Here is a 25811-nt window from a genome sequence, read left to right on the forward strand (position 1 = left end):
ACGAGACCAATTATAGAATTGTAATCACCTCAACTATTGTACACCGGTTCCAGGAGTAGTCAGACTCGTAGCGGGCGACAAGGTCGTCACCACACTTGAGATTGCTTTGGCTGACACTCGCCATTTCAGGAAAAGAGTGACGGAAATGCGTGAGTAGAGTGTCCCGAAGTAACTCCAAGCAATGCTCACCTGCAGCATTGAACACGAGGAAATACGTACGCTTTTTTATATCAGGTCAGGACATAGAAAAGTCGAGCCTAAAGACAAATAGGCGAAAAGAATATTAAGCATGTTGCAATTCACAATAAAAAGTACATATCACTGTAAATTGTCATTTTTAATTTCAATAGTAAAATAAAACCGCCATGTCGCTTTGCGCTCCATTGTAAATTAATGTTTAAAGAAAGCTTCAAAGCGTGATATACCAACAGTGCTAACGGCTAAGTCCATTTGAAACCAAGTAGTGAGCTTACCGCACATTAATGCGTACTTTATCATTATTAGACTCCTAGTAAAATTGGAGACAAGACGATGATGAATTTATTGAAAACTCGAGCATCAAAACATCATCGTAATTTTTAATTTTTCGTTTCAGCTAATGATCTCCGGAAATTATTTTCTTTGACGGACGCTCTGAAACTCCATTGTACTTACTTTTTACGTTTATTTTATATTAAATTTCAAAAATCAACAGACAACAAACATATTCCTATTCAAAGGTTTTTACGTGAATTCTTGGAAAAAGCATTTTATACTATAAATTAAACCTACTTTCCACTGGAAGGCTAGATTAAGCTTTCTTAATTGAACTTACTTTTTACGGGATGCAGATGGATGCGTCCAAAAACATCTACGTACGTCGGGATGGCCGAGAAACTGCCTGACAAGCGATCAGGATTAGGGAGCCACTGAAATTTACTCGAAAGTGCACCCTCATTTCGGTCAGAAGATTTTCCATCACGAAAATATTCCTGGACATCATGCACCGCGGTTGGTGTCGTGTCTAGGGGTTCGTTCGATTCGGAGTACAAAGAAACGTCTGCGCGATTTTCTGCGTTTCGACTTGACTCTTCAGAAATTTCATGGTCGTACCTCAGAGATACTGAAGTTCTGTGTGGATAAGAGGAACTTTTTCCCTTCTTTATTTGCAGATCATGACGGAACGAATTTTGATGCGAGTGAGAAAACATATCGGAAAGATTATTGGCTTTTGGAACCAGATCGAGTTGGCTAGAAGAAGACTTAGCTTCCTCATTTCCACGTTTTTCAGAATTTATATCATTGGCCTGAGTATTATTAACAGAGCCCTTGTTTTCAAAGCGCTGGTCTCTTAGAAATGAGTCAAATTCTTCCTCGAAAGATCCTCCAGCTCCATTTTTCATTTGATCGTCCACCTGTTTTGACTCCGGCAACACGCAGTCATTTGGATCAGCACTGCCCACGCCAACTGCTCCGCACTCAAGAGGTGAAAAAGGATTCTTCGTCTCCATCTCGTTGCAGTCAATGACAGATGCCACATAGCTTCCATCTGCTGATTTCACGTTTTCATGAGTCCTGAAAGACAAAAACGTAAGATAAAAAACAAAAAAAATAATGGATAATGTTAGAAACTAAATATCCACTGAGAATTTATCACCAGGGAAAGCCAATACGCATCTTTTCTATGTTAAATAATGCTATCTATCAAGTTTTTGATCAAAATTGAGATAAATTAAGAGCTAAATATATGGAATCAAAGAATAAATAAAGAGCTAAATAGATGGAGTCAGTGCACACTCTTAGTATCAGCGGGTTTCGTTTTCTCAAGAACATACTTTATGAAAACGCTTTAAAAAAGACACGCGCATTTCAACGGCTATTGCACTTAAACTGACAACGCATGGCAACCGATTTTCCCCAGACCATCAATCAGAACACACAACTCAGGAGATATTGTTTAATGCAAAAGAACCTAACATCAATCAGAATACACAACTCAGGAGATATTGTATAAGGCAAAAGAACCTAACATCAATCAGAATACACAACTCAGGAGATATTGTATAAGGCAAAAGAACCTAAGGCGGAGTGCGAGGCCAGCTTGCAGCAGCTGCTGGCTGACGGAGATGCGGTGAGTGACGGCAGCCGCGTTGGGAGGGCCAGGGTCCCCAGAGATGACCGACGCGGAGTACCACAGCGACACGGGAATCACTTTGAGCCGATAGAGCTCAGTGCATCTTGAGCTACTTCCCTGCCGAGACATATTTGGTCATCGCTCTATACAGCATCAAATGCAAGTGCTGATCACGCTTAATCGAGATAAGTCACCTATCAAGCTCTTTTCTTGCAAAATAAAAACCCCTAGTCGATATAACGACAAGAAACGGGATCTCTTTGCTACATTTCACAAAGAAAATTTAGAAACATATCGATAACTTCGTATTTAAAACACTAAATAAATTTTAAATATGGCCAAACAGTAGTAATAAAGGAGTCATGTAATGAGTCAAAATTCGACAAAGAAAAATTGTGAATATATCAAAGCATGGAAGTTGAAAGTTGTATTATGTTAGAGAGAGGCAGTGAGCAGCAATACCTGCTTCAGGACGAAGAGGCTCGACACTGACGACAGGATGTCCTTCAGAGCGTCTGTGGTGGTACACGGCCACTTCTATCGGGAGATAAAGAAATAATAAAGTGTAAAGTTATTGTAATCGAGCTTTTTTATTTCACTGCTGAATAAAGCAAAGTTTGATAATTACCAAAATTACTTTGATAAAAAAAGACAACATTCAGAAATGACTGTGATCGTTTTTTTTTTTTTTTTATTGTCACAGGATAAGTAGAGGAGAAGAATACTGAATTTGCTTTAATATCTTTGGTTAAATACCTGACACGAAGATGGATATTACTTAATGACTAATTAATGAACAATGACGGAGGAATTAGTTAATTACTTGCTGATCGCCCGGCGCCACGATGTCATGCAACGAGGCAAGGAATGCCATGGGCTTGATGGCCGCCAGAGGAGCCTGCAACTCCCGCAGCGATGAGGCCTGAACGCTCACCAGCTCCCCACAGTCCACAAGCAGAACCTGGCGAGCAACAGTTTTCGTTATCGCCAAGATAATGCTGATGTTAAACAAAATACCAAAATAAGAGCGGTAGCTATCGATATTTCACTACCTTACGAGAAGACAGTATAACTTAGATACATGGACAGTTTTAGAAGAATAATTACTAATTGACTCTGTTTCGTATATAATACTTGCAACTTGGAGTTCAGAGTGACGCAACATCACAGAAGACACTCACTTTCACGTTACAGTCTTGCTGAAGCTCCAAAATTTTGGCTCTGGCCAGGTACGGCTTACGATCGAAGACGGCAAGATAAAGTTTGCCTGCAAGTGGGGTGCCTTCCACGCCCGCTGCCTCGTCCAAAGCAGAATCCAGTTCACTCTGCAGCCTTCGAAATAATCATTATATTTAGCTAAATATTAGCATATAGTACCGTAATAAATCACATATGTAAATGTTTTCAGAAAAGATTAACACCAACAAACAAAACTTCACAAAAAAAAATATTTGGTAACACACAATAATTCAACAGCAAGAAAAAACGACGCTTAGCAGTTGACAACAAAATATCCGTTGCTAATCATACCTTCCAGTCTCGTCTATCATCTAAATTGATTAGCAAATTTTGCGTCACTCATGAAAGCTGAATAAACTTCCTATTGCATTCGCCCATTGACACTTGTGCGCCGACGAAATGTACGAAGTATCATCATGACATTAAAGAATAAATTTATCTCATCGATAAAAATCAAGCGAGTTACGCGGATGCCACGAGAGGAGTAATTTGGTCAAATAAAGAGTAACTTGACTGGCTTAGCTACTGAGTTCTCGTTTAGTCAGGAATAGTCGTGGCCAAAAACTAAAAAATCGTCGAAGTGATAAAAACATCAAGGAATCGGATCAACTGCCTGGCTAACCTAACAGCTGACAGCTCAACCTTCAGCATTAGATAAACAAAGCTGGATTTTAATGATAAAAAAAGTATACCTATAGAAAATAACCGAATTTCACTACTACTAAATCAGATTAAACAATTCATTTGAACAAGATAGAGCGTTTGAACAGACTTGTTGAAGAGATGCGTGCGAGATCTGAGTCTGAGGAAGATAGCGGACGGCGAGATGACGCTGAGGTACACCACACCGATGGCACTGCGCGTGCCGATGATCGGAGGCTCGCATATCACTTCGCTCACCACGCGACCGTCCTGGTACAGACAGGTCAAATACTTGCATTACATCACTTCGCTCACCACGCGACCGTCCTGGTACAGACAGGTCAAATACTTGCATTACATCACGTCGCTCACCACGCGACCGCCCTGGTACAGACAGGTCAAAATACACGCATTACATCGCTTATTCAAATTCACACTGAAAGGATCGCAACAACTGTAAAGAAGGAAGTCACGAAGATTTTGCACGAGTTAGATGCGACCCTACACTTTTCTGGCACACGTTGGGAAAACCAGCCATCTTTCATTCTGATAGATTATTCAGAAAGACTGAGGCACGAAGATTTCAATGTTTCACATGTAAAAAGAATGGAATATATCACGTATGCCTCGCCTTTCACGCATTTCTTTTTTCTAAAAGAAAGGAAACATTAGCACTGATTACGGGAAAACTCTTGTTCAAAAATACGAGTTAAACTTACGTATTTATTTATCCCGCCAGGAAATATCCATTAACAATAAGGAACGACGTGTATGTCTTTAAGAGGGCATCTAATGCAGAAATTACGATCGTTACAGAGCAACAGGCCTTCAATCATGTCAATGGCATACGTTCTTTAAACCAATCATTATCCCCAGGACTAAATTTAAGTAAATATATTTAAAATTCTAAATTGTCAGAATGAAAACAGAAACTCCTGAAATATTAAAAAAAACTACGGGCTGGAATACATTGAAGGGGGCGAGCGCCATCCGTCCGGCGATGCTGCCGGTGCGTTGGGTGTCGCTGATGAATGTGTTCAAGCGGGACACCAACTGCCCGTCCAACCCCGCGACCTCGTTTGTGGACGGCTCCCAACTGCTCAGTTTATCAACGCTCAGTTAATGATAGAATATATTGCTGCACAACTACAACAAAAAAAAAATTTTAACGTTAGGTAATCAAGAACTGACGGCATCTGATTCTCTTAAAACCACAACATGACATTGAGAAGTCTCGTGTTTGTTAAGTAATTTGTGTTTGTTCACTTAGGTTTCTGTGAAATAATTAGAATTTGTTCAGTCAAATGCTTCGTTGGTCATACTCTTCATCACGCTTTGCAAATGGACTTCAGACTCTCGACAACGGGCTACGAGGTGAAAATATTTCGCCCTATTAATACACGGAATGACCGGAGAAGAAAGACGATAATGCCAATGACACACAGGAAAGCTGATGACCAAGAGGGGGGAATGAATAACACAACGTGCGATTAAAACAACAGGGGGAAAAAGATGGATAATCAAATAGACCTCAGAAAGGCATAGTAATAAATTGGCTGATTAGAGGTGAAGTTAATACACGGCATGAACAAAAAAAAAGCAAAGAAGTTTTTCACACACGACCCAAAGAAGAGAGGAATCGTGTGTCGCAATAAATTCGCATGACATAAGAAGCAGCGAAAATACCAGAGCAAGACTCTAGTGCCCAGCGGACCTGAAGTGATGGCGGGCATGTCCCAAGCGGACGAGATGGTTCGCGAGGTCCAGGGAGCTCTGAGGCTGAGCATGGACAATCAAATTCACCAAGTAGGCGCCGTGGTTATCCACTCCATGGAATGTCGCCTGTAACATGTTAAACTGCAATTAAATGTGCTATAAGCGCTGCATGGATGAAGAAATTAACCAACGAGGAGCATGGATCGAGAATCTGTAAAAAAAAACATTAGGAGAGAATTGCATTCGAGAAAGGCCTTGTTTGAAGTAACACGGTCTCACGCCACTAGTCTCAAATTGTTGAACTGAAGCAAACTAATTATTAAATTCCACTAGTAATTATGGAATGCATATATAAATAGTCAATTACGGTTGTTGCAACTCAAAGAATCGAATTGTAATGAAAGCTGCAAAAATTCTCGCAAAAAAATCCGGTTGTCAGTAATAGGAACGACGTTCATAAAATAAAATCTCTCATCACCAAACTAACATGGAACCCTATTGATTCATGACTAAGTAAAAAATCTGGAATTATAATATTTTCTTCACTGGTATAAGACAACATAATATAAAACTACACTGAAATGAAAACTCGACATTTCTCACAGTATAAGATTGCCTGTCAGTCAGTGTGTCTATGAAGGCATCGACGATCTCCTTGGCTTCCTTGTTCCAGAAGCTTGGGTTGGCGGAGTCTTCGTTCTCAGGTACGGCCTCGAGAGGCATTACGTTGGCCAGGTGACACGTGATAGCCTGGGAGAAGCATTTATAATTACGACTCAAACAAACGAACGCTCAGCCGTATCGCCAACATGCAAAAAAAAGATCGTATTTTTCAACAGTAATTTTACTCTATTATTTACGAATGAAAGTAAATAAAATTAAGAGCGGGATGATCAGCTATACAAAAAACGCGAAAAATCTACAGTTAAAAATTATGCGAATAATTTATTCAGATGCATGGAAATCATCATTCGAATACAACCAAGTTTGAAAATCATTATACACATACACAAAACTGTTCCCTAGGAAAACGACTAAAGCGGCCTCTTTGAACAGCATCTAGCAACAATCAAAGCGCATCTTGATAAGTGACCTAAAGTTATACATAAGCAACTTAAATTGACCAAAAATACGAAGCTTCTCTGTGAACAAATGAGAAAAAATTTTCGAGCACTGCATACTTAAATTAAAACGCATAACAAGGCACTTATAGTCTTTGATCGCTTTTAATTACTATTCCAGTGAGCATGTAAACTTAATTTTATATTAGGATTGGAATTTCGACTTGTATTAAAAATAAAATCACTGGATAATTGATTTGAATACCTGAGCAGGGAATTTCATGAAGGAGTCTCGGATCTTGCACAGCTGATTGTAGCGGAGACTCTCGCGTCGGCCGGAGTCTACGAAGAAGACCTTGACGAACAACTCGCCAGGCTCGACAACAGAACAAATCCCCTCGATGAGGGCGCGGTACCACAGTCCATTCACCGAGGACCTCGCTACGCACGCCTCTCCTGGAAATAAAACGCTATTTTTTCAACACGAGAACATGGATACAAATATCGACACGACATTGTGAAGGTTAAATAAAACGTTTTTTTTTTCGACACGAGAACATGGATACAAATATCGACACGTGGCATGGTGAGAGTTAAGAATCGTCACTCATCTCGAAGAATATAAAAATGTATACACTAACACTGAGTTCTGATACACCATAGTGCATGCAATACAAACATGAGCGTGCACCTGCGTTCCTACAGTTGCGACGGAGAAAGTTGACACTAACCAATTTTGGGCAGAAAAATAATCCAGTCCGTGAGGCTGGGAAGCGATGAGTAGAACTTTTGTAGTGAGTGATGCAGCTTGTCAAGTTGATCCGAGTTATCGGGGCCGTCCAATACAACGTGGAAATGGTGAGGAGAGTCACAGCTTGTAAGCACCACAAACTCCTCTTGTCCCATCGTCATCTCGGGCTTGAAAAACTGACGCAGAGGTGTCTTGTTGCCAGAGCTTTCATCCTGAGAAGAAAAAATTTGAATACTTAAGTAACAACTTCACCCAAATTAAATATGACAGAAGGCCACTCATGGCCTCGAAATCTCAAGCAAAACACCATAGAGCCGGACAAGATGAAGATAGTAGCAATGGCCTGAAAATTAAACCCATTGGAAAATACGCAAAAGATGATGGCTGCCCCCAGTCCATGGCAATATAAAAATTTAAATCAACGACAGTCACAAGAAACAGATGATAATTTCCGAACATTAATGGTTTGTTATAGAAAGGCTGGAATTATTATATTAAAAATTTGCTCGCTACACGGAAGCCTAGAGTAAAAAACGAAGAACATGGAAAAAGAAACTAATAAAAACACACAAAAGACTAATAAGCTCTGTGCAAGACAGGCTCTGGCTTTATCAACATGTATAAAATATTATTACTTGACAAAGATCATTTCAAGATACTTTGGCTTGCTGATGCAAGCCTCAAACAAATTTTTAAAGACTCATTGAGTTGCTCCCCTCCACGGAAATCTTTAGTAAAAGGCGAAAGATTTATGCGTTCTGAAGGGAAGCCAGAGTAATGCTGTCAGCAACTTGTGGACCCCGGCCCAGCACCACTGAGCACGTGGAGAGAAAATCCACACTACGACGGTGACTAGCATATATGTCTACTTGGAATCAAATGAGATAAAGTAGGGAGACTCATTGAGTTGCTCCCCTCCACGGAAATCTTTAGTAAAAGGCGAAAGATTTATGCGTTCTGAAGGGAAGCCAGAGTAATACTGTCAGCAACTTGTGGACCGTGGCCCAGCACCACTGAGCACTTGAAAGGAAATCAGTATTACGACGGTGACTAGCGTATATGTCGACCTGGGTTCCAGTCAGACGAAGTAGGTCTAATATGATCTAATGAAGAAGGGATACAGGATAATATATGATGCTCTGACGGTATACCTAATAGCAAGTAATTATCAACAGATCAGCGGCAAACAATACCTAGTCTTTACTTTTTTAGCCGTCGATCGCTCGGTTTCCAGAAAACAAAAAATCCGGATCGTGTAAGATCAGGGATGGAAATATAATGGGATGGAAATTCTGGTAGGTTTTAGTAGAAATAAATTTCCTGTTGCTTTGAAACAACTTCAAATATCTACAAGAAAAAATTTCCAAGTAAAACGAACATGCATGAATTCACATGTGAATTATGCATGCCAATAACATCTGTTGTAGATATCAATAAATATTTCATGTGGCCATTTTCAAGTACCTTAGAAAATGGCCAGACATACTAATCCTCCGTATTACATTGCCATATCATTTGGTTTATCTAAACTCTAAAGCGTTGATAAAAAGTCAAGTTAGCTCAACCACGGGAGGATTTTACCAGATCTCGCAGGAAGAAATGTAGTCAAATTTGTCTCGTCAACTTTGCATCCTGTAAACGTGACTGAATAATTCCATTGTTTATAGCGAACTCTGAGGTGTTCAACAAATTCACTCCGAAGCTGAAGGGTAGTGAGATCAAAGCAATCTTATGGCATAATGTGAATCGAGTTGATTTTGGCTTGCTGATGCAAGCCTCAAACAAATTGTTATAGACTCATTGAGTTGCTCCCCTCCACGGAAATCTTTAGTAAAAGGCGAAAGATTTATTCGTTCTGAAGGGAAGCCAGAGTAATGGTGTCAGCAACTGGTGGACCCCGGCCCAGCACCACTGAGCATGTTGGGAGAAAATCAACATCCCAACGGAGACTAGCGTAAATGTCGAGCTAGGAGTGAAAGCCAAACATACTAAGTAGAAGTAGGGATTTGATATATGACGAAAGGATGCATGAAGGAAAATAAAGTTCTGATGCTGTCCGCGTAAAAGTGGCAAAAAAAATTCTATCAGTGGCAAGCAGCTTAGGTATGACATTGAATTAGTCTTTTTAGTTTATACATCAATCGGACGATTCAAAGACAACCAACATTTATTTAGATGCCGTCAAAACAGAATATAGGAATTGAAAGTCTTGCAAGTTCTCTCTTAACAGAATCCCAGAATGGAGCTTTCAAAACAACTACCTACTTGACAAATTGGCCAAAAATAGTTACATACGAAAAAAACATAGAAATTCACATAAAAACTGTTTATAACAAATATATAATAGGTTAGGGATAATCGTGCTTCTTACGAATTCAAAACTATTAGGAAAAACTAAATATGCTGTTTAGAATTTGCGATATTTACCTTAAAATATTTCAGTCATTACGTTCTACTTCAATATTTCTAAGTATTCTTTTTCTTAAAAGCTCCAAGTAAAGTTTGATGCATCAGTTCTGCAAATACTCGAGCACTGAAGATCATTTTTTTTCGCGCAGTTTTTGCTGCACGAAGTTTGGTTTAACTCCTCTCAACAGCTGTGCGTCCTATAATTCTATCTTAGGAATTCTACAGTATGAAGCTTAAAATTAGGAGCTTTAGTTAAGAATCGTCGTGTCAAGCTCCAATTAACGAGATGGGATCAAGTATGACTAGTAACAAAATGCGGACTAGTTTTCCTGTGCTTGCTGGTTTCGTAATTGCCTAATCACCCTACTGCGGGGCTGGCGGTATGCTTATAATAAATAAATATAGAAAACCACTTTTAAAAACCACGTTTTTCTGGTGGTTACAAAACTAAAAACAATGAAATAAAACAAATAGACGAAACTTTTAAAATCCACGTTTTCTTAACGGACTAAAAAGAAAAACATTAACTCTTACATAACATTACATAACATTCTACATAACTTTAATGTTATGTAAGAGTTACTGTTTTTCTTTTTTGTCTGTTAAAAAAACGTGTTTTTTAAAAAAATTTTTTTTATATTTATTTATTTTCTACTTATGGTTTAGCAATTTTAGCAATTCAAATCATTTTCCAGGGTTGGCAACTCTGGATGTTAGACAAAAAAAAACTCGATGTCCAAACCGTGAATTCAATTTTTTTTTCTTAAAATTTTTTTAATTATTAATTCTGATGATCAATTCTTGAATTATTAGGCAGCATAAGCATGCATGCCAAATTTCATGTTTCTAGGATCTTCAGAAGTGCTATAAATTAATGTTTGAGTTTTTTATGACAGACAGGCACGAAGCGAAACTATATGAGAAAAACGTGGTAAAAATACTGATCATTTTCGGTACGAAAATTATTCCCCATTTGTGTTTCATCTTGTCCCTTCCGGCACGTAGAAAATTTTTTTTTGAGGAATGTGATCCGCAGTCATTTTTTCATACAATAGAAGTTAATATTCATGAATAACGTTCTCGAATGATTGTCTTTGTACTCCGCGAAACCATCGGTACGTCTAACGCCAATCCAACATCATTACTGTGTCACTTAAATATTATATAATGAAGTCTAAAATCAGAAGTCTTTTTCGGTTTACATTTTTTTGGCTTGCTGATGCAAGCCTCAAACAAATTTTTAGAGACTCATTGAGTTGCTCCCCTCCACGGAAATCTTTAGTAAAAGGCGAAAGATTTATGCGTTCTGAAGGGAAGCCAGAGTAATGCTGTCAGCAACTTGTGGACCCCGGCCCAGCACCACTGAGCACGTGGAGAGAAAATCCACACTACGACGGTGACTAGCATATATGTCTACTTGGAATCAAATGAGATAAAGTAGGGCTAAATGCGATCTAATGAAGATGGAATAAAGGATAGTATATGCAGCTCTGACGGTTTACCTAATAGCAAATAATAATCAAAAGATCAGCGGCAAGCAGTAGTCTCTTTTACCTCATAGGTCATCCATCTATCGCTGGGTTCCCAGAAAACAAAAGTTCAGAGGCCTTGAAATCGGATTAAGGGATGGAAATTTCCTGGTGCTTTGAAACAATTTTAAATGTTAACAATAAAAATATCATAATTAAAACAAAGTTGTATTTCCATACAAATTCACATGCGAGTTATTCATACCAATGAGCAATGACTTATGTCGGAAATATCGATGAGTATTTCTTGTGGCCATTTTCAAGTACTTTTGAAAATGATCGGTCATTTTGAGCTTTTAGTTTATCTAAAGCTCAATTAAAAGACAGGATAGCTCAAAAACGGGAAAAATTTTCCCAGTTTTCGCAGTAAGAAATGTCGTTAGTTAATTAGTTAGTTTTAGTGGCCACGTGTTTTCTAGCGCTTCAGCTATTTAGCTATCTCGCACCGGAGGTCAGAATGAACATCACCATAGAGGTGAAATGTCTCAGTTATCGAAAATTTCTCAAATCAAAAATTTTTCTTCACCCACAAGAAGCGGAAGGTCTCAGATGTCCAGCCCGCTGAAGCTGGCGCGAAAGAAGCAGCGTAAGCATCTCAAAGAGACGAAGTGACAAGGAGGGACAGGTGAAAAGCAACAGAAACGAAGACTCTCGGAACAAGAGGTCGCTTACACGGGACGTCGGTCGCCCGCACGAGAGAGACGGAAAAGAGAATTGTGAGGAATCCTGCCTCCATAATAACTTAACCCCACAACTGAGACCTGCAGTCAGACACCGCGAGCGCAAAATCCCATAGGACTTCAGACGACCACAGACACCTGTCAGAAGTCCCCCCTGATGGGAGTAAGATATGTAGTCAAACTTGTCTTGTCAGCTTTGCATCATGTAAACGTGACAGAAATTTCATTATCTGTACATCTGAGGACTTTAACTAATTCACTCGGAAGCTGAAGTTAAGGTAGTGAATTCAAATCAATCTTAGGACATAATGCAAACTCAGTTTATTTTGGCTTGCTGATGCAAGCCTCAAACAAATTTTTAGAGACTCATTGAGTTGCTCCCCTCCACGGAAATCTTTAGTAAAAGGCGAAAGATTTATGCGTTCTGAAGGGAAGCCAGAGTAAAACTGAGAGCAACTGGTGAACCCCGGCCCAGCACCACTGAGCACGTAGGAAGAAAATTATTAGCACGACGGTGACTAACGTAGATTTCGAGATCGGTGACACCCGTAATATCAGGCGTAATCGTAAAGGCGTAATAATCGTCAGGCGTAATATCTAAAGGAAAAGTATATATCGCCGTTTCAGCGTTTATAAGGCCGTTAAACCAGTCACCGACTCAGGACATGGCAGCATATTCGCAGCTTGTTGCGATCTCTAACACGCAATTCACTGCTCAGATTTTGCTTTGCTTAACCGCACTGCCTCTTCGCCGATTCTGACCAAAAACTGTCGCACAAAGAGATCGAACCCGCTGGAACACAGATGATGAACCTTGGAGAGAGATGATGACGATGACTAGAACAGAGGCGATGAACCATGATGTTGATGAAAACACGCTTAAACGGCTCCAGGCATACTTGAAAGTCAATCTGTGACAACCCATTCATGAAGTACGAGTCACTTGGGACATTTATATTTACTATTTACTAGAACCAAGTTCAAAAAATAGTTAAATAGGTCAGAAATAGCTAGAAAAAAATCAGGATTCCTGAAATGGTAGCATAAGTTTCAGTTTCAGTGGATCGTGAATCATATCATGCTAGAATCGAGATCGCCATCAACAGTTTACACGCATTCGACCAACGATAATTAGAGGTGGTGAAATGCGCTTCCAAACTATAAGCACAGCATTAAAAATTGTTTCATTCTCACTTGAGAGAATTGAGCACCAAAGATTTTAGCCGCACTACACAATTCTACAAAACACCATCGTAGATTAAATACAAAACACCATCGTAGATTAATTAATTGTCTCGTCACTCTGACGTCAAGTGGTGCCGACGCGCGGCGCTTCTATCTTCACTTCCAAGAATTTTAACAAAAATTCGTCCATTACGTATGTCTAATTTCAGTAAAATAAATTTACGGAAGGTACTCTGCGCGAATTTTGACGATATATGTCAATGTTTCCATAAAACGTTTAGGGCTGGTTGAACAAAAATTCGTCCATTACGTATGTCTAATTTCAGCAAAACAAGTTTACGGAAGGTACTCTGCGCGAATTTCAACAATATATGTCAATGTTTACATAAAACGTTTAGGGATGGCTATCATCCTCATGTGAGAATGGAACAATATATTAATGCAGACAATGCGTAATTAATTGTACGAAACATGTACAGTCGTCTCTCTGTACATACCCCAAGTCTCATAGCAGAGTTCATCGCTATACATTCCAAAATAAGTAATTAAACCATGAGTTTTTTGGCTCGCAGAAGCGAGCCTCAAACAAATTTTTAGAGACTCATTGAGTTGCTCCCCTCCACGGAAATCTTTAGTAAAAGGCGAAAGATTTATGCGTTCTGAAGGGAAGCCAGAGTAATACTGTCAGCAACTGGTGGACCCCGGCCCAGCACCACTGAGCACGCGTAGGGAGAAATTCCACTTTCGACGATAACTAGCGTATATCTCAAGCTAGACACACCCATCACTCGAATTCTGCATAGAAACCGACTTGATGGAATGTTGAAACTGATAAGGATGCCTACAAAACTGTGATTTATCATTGAAGCACGTTATTCCATTTATGCAAACAAATTAAGGTGGCACAAGTCGTTTACGGTATTACAAAATTCAGATATTTTTACATAGGTACGTAAATATAAGATTAATAAGAAGAAAGATTGAAGATTATGAAGCTTCCAAGCCTCAGTTATCGACGTCTGCGTGGGGACCTCATTGAAATCAAACAAATTTTTAGAGACTCATTGAGTTGCTCCCCTCCACGGAAATCTTTAGTAAAAGGCGAAAGATTTATGCGTTCTGAAGGGAAGCCAGAGCAATACTGTCAGCAACTGGTGGACCCCGACCCAGCACCACTGAGAACCTAGGGAGAAAATCTAAATTGCGACGGTGACTACTGCATGTCGGTTCATGGGCCAATATGTGAATATGAATACGTATAGAAATTTGATATAATATGCTGTTTTTTAGTTCAATGTAAATTGATTGCAAAGAGAACCACGAACAATAATTTACAGATAATTAACCACAGTGTGATGGCAAAACAAAGAGCCAGAAGCTGTTGAGTTGGACAGAGAAATTGTTGTCCGATTGTTAGTTTTTGAATGATTAGCAGGGAAGATTTTCTGCGAGCGAAAACTATTTTAATAAGTGGAGAGTAGTCATATCGAATGCAATCTTGTCATTACACTTGCATTTATGAGAGCTCAGAGCTGCATACGATACTGAAAAATATTGCAATACTTCACCGGTATTAAGTTCACGCTTTCATATTTTTCATGGTCAACTTATGATTATAGGGCATTTAAAAATCAAATCTAATTTTCAAGTAAACGTCAGGAACTCGTTTCGATGATCCATTCAACTTGTACGTACATTTTTAATTAAAATTTACGTCCTGAACGCGAATAAATTAATAACCACTCACGGAGTTGCTGTCTTGCACAGAAGTTCTCAGTAAAAGGTGAAAGTTGAGTCACCTTATCCATGGTTTCCAGAAAGTCGGAAAAGAATGCAAGAGTCAACCTTATTAAGTGCTCTAAGACAAAGCCGGGCAAAATCTTGAAGGGGGACCACTATATTCAGAAGACACAACACCAAATGGCGAGTCTTGATACCTACCTACACTATCAACAGATGTGGCGAACGTGTGTGCTATGTACGAACCCAATTTGTACAACTTAGTCTTTGAGACACGTCAGAAAGAAATTACGTCAATATTAAATAATTGTATCGCATATACTTATCGTTGAAAAACGATCGAACTGCAATAAATACTTCATATAAAATCCATACAGCAAAAATTGAAATCTTTCCAGCTCATGAGAATTCGAATGATTCGAATTCAATCCCAAGTTAGTTACGCCCTTGCTAACTAGAATAGAACTAATTTATAACGATGATGGTAATACATTCGAATGATTCGAATTCAATTCTAAATTAGTTACGCCCTTGCTAACTATGATAGAAATAATTTATAACGATGATGGTAATACAATCAGACCTTGAGATGCTTGGATGCAGCGTCGGGACGCGCGAGCCCAAGAGTTAGCAGCACCTCGCGCACAGACAAAGACTCGTTCGACGTCACGCCGCTAATGTTCTTCACCCGACGCAGCTCAACCTGATAACATGGGGTTACTTTTATTGCATGAATATAATTGATATGCAACTATTGACAGCACTAGAGGCGCTTTTCTGTGGTTGCCTAGTGTAATTTACTTGTTTTAATAACAAATAGCAAGCATAGTAACCAAAAGGGGGAAAAAGTTACTAACCATCATTCTAGAAACCTTAGATGTGCTGAAGTCAACGACATGATTAAGCTTCTTGGCATCATTATTAATTAAGCATTAAGCTTCTTAGCATCATTATTTTTTCAATAAGCGATACAAATTACGTAATTATTCGAATTAAAATTTTAAATGCACAGATTACAATTAATTTCAGGTTAAAAAGTTACGAGCTCATGCAAATAAACAAGCCAAACCAGGTATGTAGGAGCATATATATTTGCAGGGATAGAATGCTTACTATATTAGCAAAAATTTATTCAAATAATAAACTATATAACTTACCTGAAATTTCTTCTGATCATATTTCCAGTCCTCTACACCCATGAAGAAAATTTGCAAATTAGCGTTCAGTACGAGCTGACGAAAAACTTTCACAGATTCTTCGTTCCAAGAATCCTTGCTGTGTTCTGTACTGTCTTCGTTTAATGTAATTTTTTCCTCGGCATTGGGCGGATCGTGGTCGCCGGCAGTCTCCAGAGCGTCAGCTGCTTCAGAACTCTGAGGAGGCAGGACGCCGGCAAGGCAGCACGGAATGGCCAGCGTTGGCTGGTGCTCGAGCTCCGACGGACAAATTCGCAGTCTGCGCACAAGCGGAAATAACCCTTATTTCTAAGTGTAAATTATTCCCCGGTCAAAAAATTTAATAATTACTATATGTTTCTATAGTTATAACATAATAATTATAATAATAATTAATAATAATTATAGTAATAATAATTACTATAGGTTATATGTTCATAGGTAATAATTAATATAGGTTTCAAGCTTCACATAATCAGAACAAGTTCGGCATCTCATGTTTTTAGAGAGATAGCGAGTTAACTGACGCCTTCAATGGATTATTTTTCGGTAAAGAAATATTTGTTAGAAAAACATAATAACTAAACATATGATGAGACGAAGTGGGTTCTGAAAAATATAAATAATACGTAGTACACACTTGCAGACGAATTTGATGATTTTATGCTATAATATGCCATCCCCTGCTACAGTGCGCTCACTCACCTGTCGTACGAAACATCTTCCGTAGTGCCGATATCGAAGAAATAGACTGACACCACCGACATTTTGCGATTATTTTCGTCCCGCGCTTCTTGCCGAGCGGTCACCAGAACTCTGTACCAAGCATTGTCCTGCCGACTGCGCCCAAGATATACCTTGCCTGGAAAACAACAAGATTTGTTCTGTTCGTAAACAAATGTCGCTCGTCGACGGATAATGATGATGATGAGTAAAGCTGGGCGAGTAAAGCGAGCAACAACTAACCAACGTCATATTAATGTATTGATGTCAATATCAATACGTAGATCATATTTCTTGATACAATACAGTATAATATGTTGATCAATACATCATATTGATGTATTGATCAATACGACATCGCATCAATCGTCCACTGTTCTATAAATCATATATTCTCCATACTTATTGCAGAACTCACAACTCACCAACAACTGGTGCCAGCACACGAGCGGCTGAAGGAGCAACAATATAATTGAGGAATTTTGACGCATCTTGAAAACGCTGACTGTTGCGGTAGAAGAACAGCGATGGGTTGGACGCCACTGTCACGATAGCAGAGCTCTCTATGTGGACTGGGGGCGTGTGTGATGAATTCAATATTAGATACTATTGAAAATGTTATGGAAAAGCGATATCAAACTAACATTGGACGGCTCAGGAGAATTATGAGGTCACAATTAATATAGGATGTATTTAATGTACTATTGAGGAAACCAGGCTTCATGCTAAAGAATGAGTTTGTAACAATTAATAAGGAAACAGATGGATATAGGCATCTAGAGTGACGCTCATATTGCCAATTCATTTCATCAATTAGAAACTTCTAGACAGGTATAATGAGCAAGACACGCTATAACCATGATCTGAATTATTCCTAGACACAACTTGAAGATTGATATTTACGGGTAAAAACAATCCCTTGGCTGCAAACGCGCTACAGCCACGACCACGAAAATGAATGGTCGACAAAATAACCAAAATTATATACAGTTAGAACAACGAGCAAGAGAGCATTCAAATTTGAATATAAATGACATATTTTGGTTCACTTACAAGGTTTTGGGCGCATCGGTGCACCGCTGGAGGGACGATGACTATCATATGCAGCCAGCAGTTTACTCATTTCATCAAAGATTGGTTCAACATCAACCTGCATCGCATCTGACATTGAACGATGATGTCCAGTAATATTAGCCTGAGAGTTTGTAAACGTTGCAGCTTCATCCCACGGTGCTTTGGCCCCCATGGTTCCCACTGAGTAACGTCGGCTATTTTGCTCAGCCTGAGCGCGTATTGTCCAAATCTGCTCTCTCGTGTACGAATAATCCTTGGAATGTGTAGGGTTTTTCCGTAAACCATCAACATTACCTTCGATGTTTAGCGTCTGGTTTCGGTTGCCAGACTGGGAAACTACATAGTTTAGCTTCGGTGAGGAAGACAGGTGCGAGTTACGAATCAATGATGAGGAAGTTTTCGGTCGAACTCCACCCCTCAGATGGTTGGGCATTTCGCGAGAGGAATCGACATTTTTCCGAGTCTTCACAAAAGGTTCTTGAGAGGTCAGCATGGTGGAGCGAAATTCAGGTGTTTTATCAATCGGGAAAGTTTTGCGCACGTCCGCAAGCGAAACAGTTGTTTTCGGTACTTTTGAACCAATCTCAGTGCATGATTTGACGTTGCTAAAATAGCCAGAAGAAATGTGCTTGAAAGAGTGCAGACCGTGACCTTCTTTGCCGACATTTTTGTTCGAAAGTACAGAGAGCTGAGCTCTGTCCAAGTCGCATTCAATTTCTCTCGGTGTTTCGTCACCAAAGTCAGCGGAGTTGGAAGCCACATCATCAGTTTTGAGTTCACACACTTTATTCGGGAGGTCAGCAAGTACAGATGCATCAGATACCTCTTCAATTTTACCGTTGCATGCTTGTGGAGAATGTGGCACCTCCAAACAAGCGTTAATTAATTCCATCGCATTTTTCGACAGTTTGATTACTCTGGAGAAGTGGATAAAGAACACCATAAAATAAAAGGCCTGAAAATTATAATATAATAATGGACAAAATTTCAAGATAATTTCATAATCATCAGTCAAATTTCCTATTATTGATGTTAAATTGTTGTCAAAATTCATCTTGGTCGTTATATAATAGCAGTCGGATCACATATGCATAAGCGTCATGAAAATCGAAATGAATTGAAAAAATTAAAATATTCATGACAATAGGAAAGAAGTTAATCGAGCAACTCAGGAAAAACGATGTTTATATAATTCAAAATATAAGTAAAAGTGTAATTTTCTATCAGACGCAATACAATTTTAGCAAGAATATATAAATAAATTAAAATAATGGATACATTAATTATCAATGGATAAATTAATTAAATGGGCTTCGGATAATGGACATTAAATAATTAATAGCTACTTAATAATTATAGCAGTTAATGGATAAATTAACAGATAAATATGAGTCAAGTTATCTCACGCCTGATTGTCACAGTTGCAGACGTCCGCGACAGATTTGGTCACCGAGAGAGCTTGTTGGACGGCCTGCAGCCCAGAGTGCACCTGCAGTAGAGCTTGGTCCTCCGAGCAATCACCGCAACGAAACTTCTGCAGAGTTTGCGAGCATTGCTCAAGCTCATTCTTCAAACATTTTTTCTGAAACGCAAAGCATCTAAAATTAAAACCTATACAGTTCTTAAAATCATCGAACATCTATTTGCACAGTTGTATCTATGGTACATCCATTAAAACTGGAGAGACGATCGATTTTAACCAATCTCTTTCGATTATGAGATAAATGCCCATTAACCGCGTGTTGGTTTTCACAGTCTGCGAGCTTCTTCTACCATTAATTACCAAGATCAAACTCTGAACATATATTTCAGAGTTTTCGTGAAATTCTTCAAATTCCTTTCCTCCACGTTGAGTTCAAATTCTTCTTATTGCTTGTAGTGATATCATCACTTCCAAGCTTTTTTTTAGCGATGTATTAATCTTCCACAGAAATTTAAGAAGAACCGATTACATAAGGGGTATATATTTCTGATGCTATGGAAATTTAATTTCAACTTCATTTATTCAACAACGGTCATGGTAAGGCTGTCTGTGAATCATACAATTAAAAACATTCCTTCCTGAAATAATGTGGCTAGACACCTCTTTGTTGGTATAGCTATTTCGAATTCTCGGTAAGAAATTAAAGTAGGGAACAATTGTTACTCAGAACCGGCATATATGTGATCGGAAACCGTATAAGTACCAATACCGATGTTTCCGTCACGAATACAATTTTCTGAACGCACGCTCAGTTGTTATGAGGTCATCACCAGATGATTCTTTTACAGGTGGTACTCAAGCTTTCTTGTCTAATGAACATCGTGCAGAAAACAACAATAATTTACTTGGAGGAGAGACACAACGAGGAGAACAAGCCTTCAATTCTTCGTTAAATGCTAGTTGATGCAACCCGCAGAAAATTATAAAGACGAAAAAACAGAGCCCATGTATTTCATTCACCTACTGATTCTGATAATGACACCGGGTGAGAGCACAATCCATTCGAGCCTTTGCAAGTACAAACAAAAAGCTAAACTTTATGCATACAATAGGTAACTAAATACATTAGGTAACTAAACTCAAATCCAAAAATTACGTCCTATCGAGGTAATTTTAATCATCAATGCGGGTATCACTAGGTTTTAATCATATCTTAGGCCAATTTAATACGAGAAATTGCAATATTGATAAAAATTGTTTTCGGACGATTATTTTCACTAGTTCAATACATCAATTGATTTAATGATTATTTTTGGACTAATGTATCAAATAGATGCTAATGGAAAATCGATTTTCAACTTATTAGGCACTTGAATAGCTTTATTATTCAATATACTGCACGTCACAGCACGTGTATTGTAACGATATGTCGTCATATAGTTTCAACAAATCGAAATTAGAAGGCAAATGCTCGGATCAACAAAATTTACACAATCTCCAAAAAAATTCGTTCAATCAAATGTAGTGCAGATAAAGGAAACGATGAGAAAATTAATACCACAAAAACCTCATTTTCATCAAAAGCTTCTAAATGACATAGCTTGATCGTGTTGTAAGAAAGGAGAGAAGGTTAGCACTCCCCTTGACAAGGATGGACAACACATATACCGTCATGGCACAGTCGCTCTGCGGCATCATGACAATTTTTAATTGTCCGCCTCGCACCGTGCACCTTTTGCAGAGGTAGATTCCAACTTTTAATTATTAAATTAAACTCAAATCGAATAATTTCTGGGGACGGGCACGAAATTCCGAGGTAAAATCAAGTGTTCGAAACCCCCCAGGGCCAAATAAGTTGGGATTGTTTTTTCGCAGACGTGGGACACAAAATCATGTGACTTGTGTTTTTCTTCACTTGAAATATTTATTTGCATGGTCGGTATTGAATTTTGAACCGGTATTTTTTAATTCTCGATTTTAGTTCTTTGTTTAGAAATTAATTTCTTAATCCGGCATTGAAGCAACTTACAACACAAGAAAATTGCCTCGCAATAATTACAATGAATAACTACATTTGATAACAACTAAATTTTTGAGCAGAAAGCTACAAGTTGATCGCTCGGCCTTTCTTTAGAATCCACGTACAGAGTTGCTGAGAGAAAACACAATTTAATCAAACTTTCAATTTCCGTTCATTGATTATAATTATTGATATAGTTAAGTTTTCCCAGTAAACAATAAATATCGCTTCAGAATTGGCAAAAGGATCAATATTTGCCGCGTCACCGTCCCACCAATGTATACTAGGTGCCTGAGTGCGCGGTCTCACCACGTGAAATTTTTTTCATTAGGTCCTCATTCGCAGCGCTTGCTGTCGCCGGGACTCGTGGCGGGGTCCTGTAATCCAGCTTCCTGGAGGCTTGGTTGAGGAACGGCTTGCAGTGGGGAGTTCTGTTGCGGGTCTTCCCATGTTGAGTGGGTGTCCGCATTAAGCTCGGCATCAATATGGGAACCCGTGGGTAGCCATGGGTTACCAGGTTGTCTAAGGAGGTGTGTAACGGGCCAGGGGGGTAACCCAGCAGCCAAAAGCACCCGTGTTGAGCAGTAATGGGATCGCGCCCGTGAGTGGGTGGTTCGTAACAGCCTCGCATGTACAGAGGAACCTCAACCTTTTACATTTTTCGCACTCAACAGTTGATACATTGTATTGTGATTCTTTAATCTTGTCAGTGATGCAGAATTAGCTTTTATCCTGCCAGGGATGCATTTTCACTTTTTTATCCTGCCTTCAATGCGCTATAATTTTTTCAAACTTGCCGTGTATGCACTGTTCAATCCTACAGTTGATGCCACTGTACTTGTCTAATTCAACCGTTGATGCATTGTACTTGTCTAATCCAACCGTTGATGCACTGTACTTATTTAATACAATCCAACCGTTGATTAACTGTACTTGTTTAATTCTATCTAACCGTTGATACACTGCATTTTTAATCCTACCGTTGATGCACTGTACTTGTTTAATACTATCTAACTGCTGTTGCACTGCATTTTTTAATCCTACCGTTGATGCACCGTTATTTTCAATCCTCCGTTGATCTGTTAAAGTACTGCATATTAATCCTTTAACGATTCTGAGGGTATGGGTTCGATACTCCTCACTGACTGAATTTTTCCGTACGAACCGGGATGCCTGATCCCATTTATGCTACTAGTACGGTACTAGGAGTTTCTTTCGTCTTATCTTTCAATATTTAGACGCCTACTCACTTCATCGCGCTAAGATGAACTTGTCAGCAATATTATATAACCTTGAGATTTAGGACAAAACAGAATTTACCTACCAACATTACATTCATACTGAGCTTGTCAGCTCTACATTACAACAGAAATTTGAAATCCCAACGCAAAATGGATAAAAAATCTAGTCATATCATTTTTCGCATAGAATTCACGCAATATTGAGTGAGCATCAACTAGATGCGTTCGAATAAATTCAAATGAAGAGACGAGGAATTTATGGCCTCGAGTGTTAGAAATGGTTTTAAAATAAATTTCCACCCATTCAACTCCCGTGTGGTCTAGTGGCTAGGATACGCGGCTCTCACCCGCGAGGCCCGGGTTCGATTCCCGGCACGGGAATACGTTTTGTTCATCACTCGTTCGATATATTGTATTTATAAGTCATTAATTTTCTGACGAGAACTAATAAACGAGCATAATCGAACGAGCAGCTCCGTAGTATAACTAAGTGCAATAAAAAAATTCATGTTCCGAGTGCGTTGATTACAGTCATTGAATTTGAAATACGTTTTTTAGAGCTTGTCTAATGAATCAAATTCTTATTTCCTAACATGATTTTGGTAGCCTGGTGGCTGTAGCCCGATCCTCACATTTTCACGGTTCCTAACATTACTTCTTGATCAGATAGAAATAAAGGTCAAGATTGGGCGAGGTCGAAGAATTGGCGGTCATATTGTCAACATTTTGACGGAAAAGAATTGTGTTTAAACGTGAAAATCACATGACTCTGAAATATCCTGCAACAACCGAGTTTACTGCCTATTTGGCGATGGGATTCATGCATGATCGGCCAAAAGCGTCTTCATGAGCCTCACATGAAGAGCTGACAACACACAGGTAACGTATACTTCACGGAAAATTCTACAACTTTCGAGCCACCAAATATCTTCTACTTGAAACTAATTCAGTGCAACTAGTTTTCATCAAGTAGTTACACTTATTTCATAACTAACTAATTTATTAACTTGTGTATTTCATTCAGAAGTGTTACTTATTTATTAGCCGTTTGTCTACCAATACATTACCGTCTCCAAAGCTATTCGTATCTTAAGACCAATTAAATTTAGTTACCGTCAGTATTTAAAGCGATCACCTGAAACGGTAAAAACTGTTCACCTAGCATGCTGTGAAGCAAATCAATTATTGTCAATTGGGCACTGACAGATACTAAATAATGCCCATACAGCACCATGGTGTTTCAACGACGCTTTAGACTCATATTTTGCAAGTAAAAAGCAAAATAGTAGAATGGAATTAATACATGAAATGTAATGTAAACACACAAGTAAAAAACATTTGGTCGCAGTATACAAGAGAATAAAAGACTCGTACTCACAGATCGGGCGAGCTCAGCAATTGGGAGTTGGTAGGGACGTGTGACGGTGTCTGTGCAGAGGCTCTTGTGACGTTGTACGAGCTCCAGCAACTCCTGTACCGCCTCCTCCACCTTCTGCGCCGCTAAACCACTGACTTTGCAAACCTTCTCATGCGCCACCACGCACTCCTATATATAAGTCGCGGAGTAAAGGCTTGCGTTAACATTTTTATTTAACAACTTAATCAAATTATCAAAGGAATCAATTCTTCCACATAAGGGTATACAAAATAAGAATGTTTGGAAACAATTTAAGAATGTTTAGTTGTTGGGTTCGAAGTAAGTGGTAGTCTACTATGCTCAAAATTGCAAAAATCAAACCTGACAATCTCTAAAATCAAATACCTACTACACTGTACATACTTACGCCAGTTCAAATTTTCAAGAATTATCCTCAACTCAATATTATACTGTAATCGCTACCTAATACTATAAATCGGCTCCTAAGATTTTGACTTGCGACTTTTTCCATCTTTCTCGGAAGCCGTCGTTCATTCCTAGCAAAGATCTCCTAGATAGATCCTAGATCGGGCGAAAATATCTAGATAGATCCTAGCATAAAATTAATTCCCTTTTTGTTGGAATGGTGAGTGTGGGAGGCCTTTAAAATGAAAAAAAATTAAAAAAAAGATCCTAGCATTCCTATAGTCACCTTTTCTCACATCTCTTCCATGTTCGTATAGGAAATTTTTAAATGTTAAATTTTTTTTATCGTTATATAATTATTGCAGTAACAAATGTAAAAATTATATCCTCGCTTTTCCTCGTATTTAGTGATATTAAAACCTGTCCGGTGTTACAAAACAACAATAATGGAAAATATAATAGCAAACATTAATGTGCACTAGTACACAGTTCGTAAACTGCACAGAGCACAGACAACGCCGGATGGATCATTGAAAAAGGGAAAGGTAGCAGAGACTGTTTGAATAGGCAACGAACTTGACGCTCATATAGTGAGCCAACTGCACACTGGTATGAGTAGCACATCACAAAAGAGAACATCAAAACAAGTCAACCCGTGTTCTGAACGACACATTCATGCATTCACCCATCAAATCCTCCTTCATAAACCATCTAGGAAAGAGTAACAAATTATTCAAATGTATATGGATGCGAAACGAACGCGACAACCTTTCATCAATATATAGCATGCCATTGATTTCAAGGAAAACTATTAATACAAATTAGAATACCTCACTTCATCCAGTCACATGAGGAACCAATGTAACACGCTCATGCCAATTTATAACGGAAGACTTATAATCTATTCGGTTGAGGATAAGGGAACCCAGGTTATAAATTAAAATGGTGCCATTGTAATCGAATTACTCACTCTGTGCGTGGATTAAAGTTTTTATCAAAATTTTTTCAACAAGTGTCTTCTCCCAAAAATCGCTACACCTTTCAAGGATGACTCTCACTGTTCCAAATATCCATTCTTACGAACACATGAACCCCCAATAAATTGTATTGCTCCTTGAAAAGTGACACTGCACGAGCCTGAAAATATAATTCACGACACGCTCATAGGTTCTCTAAAATGACCAAGGCGCAAGTTTGATCGACATTGAAAATTTCGTTCAAAGAAACCGACAAAAAATGACGTAAGCGCTCAATGCGATGGCCAGCCGATAAACTTACACCATTTTTCCAAGGGCACTGCAATATGA

The 25811-nt window shown here is 38.8% G+C and overlaps 1 protein-coding gene, 8 non-coding genes and 1 pseudogene across 9 annotated transcripts in view; 2 read left to right on the top strand and 8 right to left on the bottom strand.

Annotated features, from left to right (window-relative positions):
* Positions 1–25811, bottom strand: part of LOC108672170 — a 79872-nt gene that overhangs the window by 5816 nt on the left and 48245 nt on the right. The window contains exons 3-21 of the mRNA XM_018159797.2: positions 24100–24267; positions 19444–19619; positions 18017–18954; positions 17389–17535; positions 16946–17102; positions 16223–16520; positions 15649–15768; positions 7503–7734; positions 7037–7227; positions 6314–6460; positions 5709–5836; positions 4964–5090; positions 4125–4264; positions 3295–3445; positions 2937–3074; positions 2576–2650; positions 2058–2230; positions 815–1554; positions 29–189 (exon numbers count right to left, since the gene is read on the bottom strand). Coding sequence (XP_018015286.1) covers positions 29–189; positions 815–1554; positions 2058–2230; positions 2576–2650; positions 2937–3074; positions 3295–3445; positions 4125–4264; positions 4964–5090; positions 5709–5836; positions 6314–6460; positions 7037–7227; positions 7503–7734; positions 15649–15768; positions 16223–16520; positions 16946–17102; positions 17389–17535; positions 18017–18954; positions 19444–19619; positions 24100–24267 — 4407 coding nt within the window. The remainder of the gene's footprint in view (positions 1–28; positions 190–814; positions 1555–2057; positions 2231–2575; positions 2651–2936; positions 3075–3294; positions 3446–4124; positions 4265–4963; positions 5091–5708; positions 5837–6313; positions 6461–7036; positions 7228–7502; positions 7735–15648; positions 15769–16222; positions 16521–16945; positions 17103–17388; positions 17536–18016; positions 18955–19443; positions 19620–24099; positions 24268–25811) is intronic.
* LOC125177556 lies at positions 8184–8300 on the bottom strand. The gene has a single exon (XR_007156558.1). It is a non-coding gene; the product is annotated as a U5 spliceosomal RNA (small nuclear RNA).
* Positions 8388–8499, bottom strand: LOC125177564. The gene has a single exon (XR_007156566.1). It is a non-coding gene; the product is annotated as a U5 spliceosomal RNA (small nuclear RNA).
* LOC125177555 lies at positions 9281–9397 on the bottom strand. The gene has a single exon (XR_007156557.1). It is a non-coding gene; the product is annotated as a U5 spliceosomal RNA (small nuclear RNA).
* On the bottom strand, positions 11141–11257 carry LOC125177558. The gene has a single exon (XR_007156560.1). It is a non-coding gene; the product is annotated as a U5 spliceosomal RNA (small nuclear RNA).
* Positions 12468–12584, bottom strand: LOC125177559. The gene has a single exon (XR_007156561.1). It is a non-coding gene; the product is annotated as a U5 spliceosomal RNA (small nuclear RNA).
* LOC125177568 lies at positions 13889–14004 on the bottom strand. The gene has a single exon (XR_007156569.1). It is a non-coding gene; the product is annotated as a U5 spliceosomal RNA (small nuclear RNA).
* Positions 14354–14464, bottom strand: LOC125177565 (annotated as a pseudogene).
* LOC125177567 lies at positions 21068–21172 on the top strand. Its single transcript, XR_007156568.1, has one exon. It is a non-coding gene; the product is annotated as a U6atac minor spliceosomal RNA (small nuclear RNA).
* Trnae-cuc lies at positions 23031–23102 on the top strand. Its single transcript has one exon. It is a non-coding gene; the product is annotated as a tRNA-Glu (tRNA).

Source organism: Hyalella azteca, unplaced genomic scaffold (assembly GCF_000764305.2).
Source record: "Hyalella azteca isolate HAZT.00-mixed unplaced genomic scaffold, Hazt_2.0.2 contig3150, whole genome shotgun sequence".
In the NCBI taxonomy this organism is placed as follows: domain Eukaryota; kingdom Metazoa; phylum Arthropoda; class Malacostraca; order Amphipoda; family Hyalellidae; genus Hyalella; species Hyalella azteca.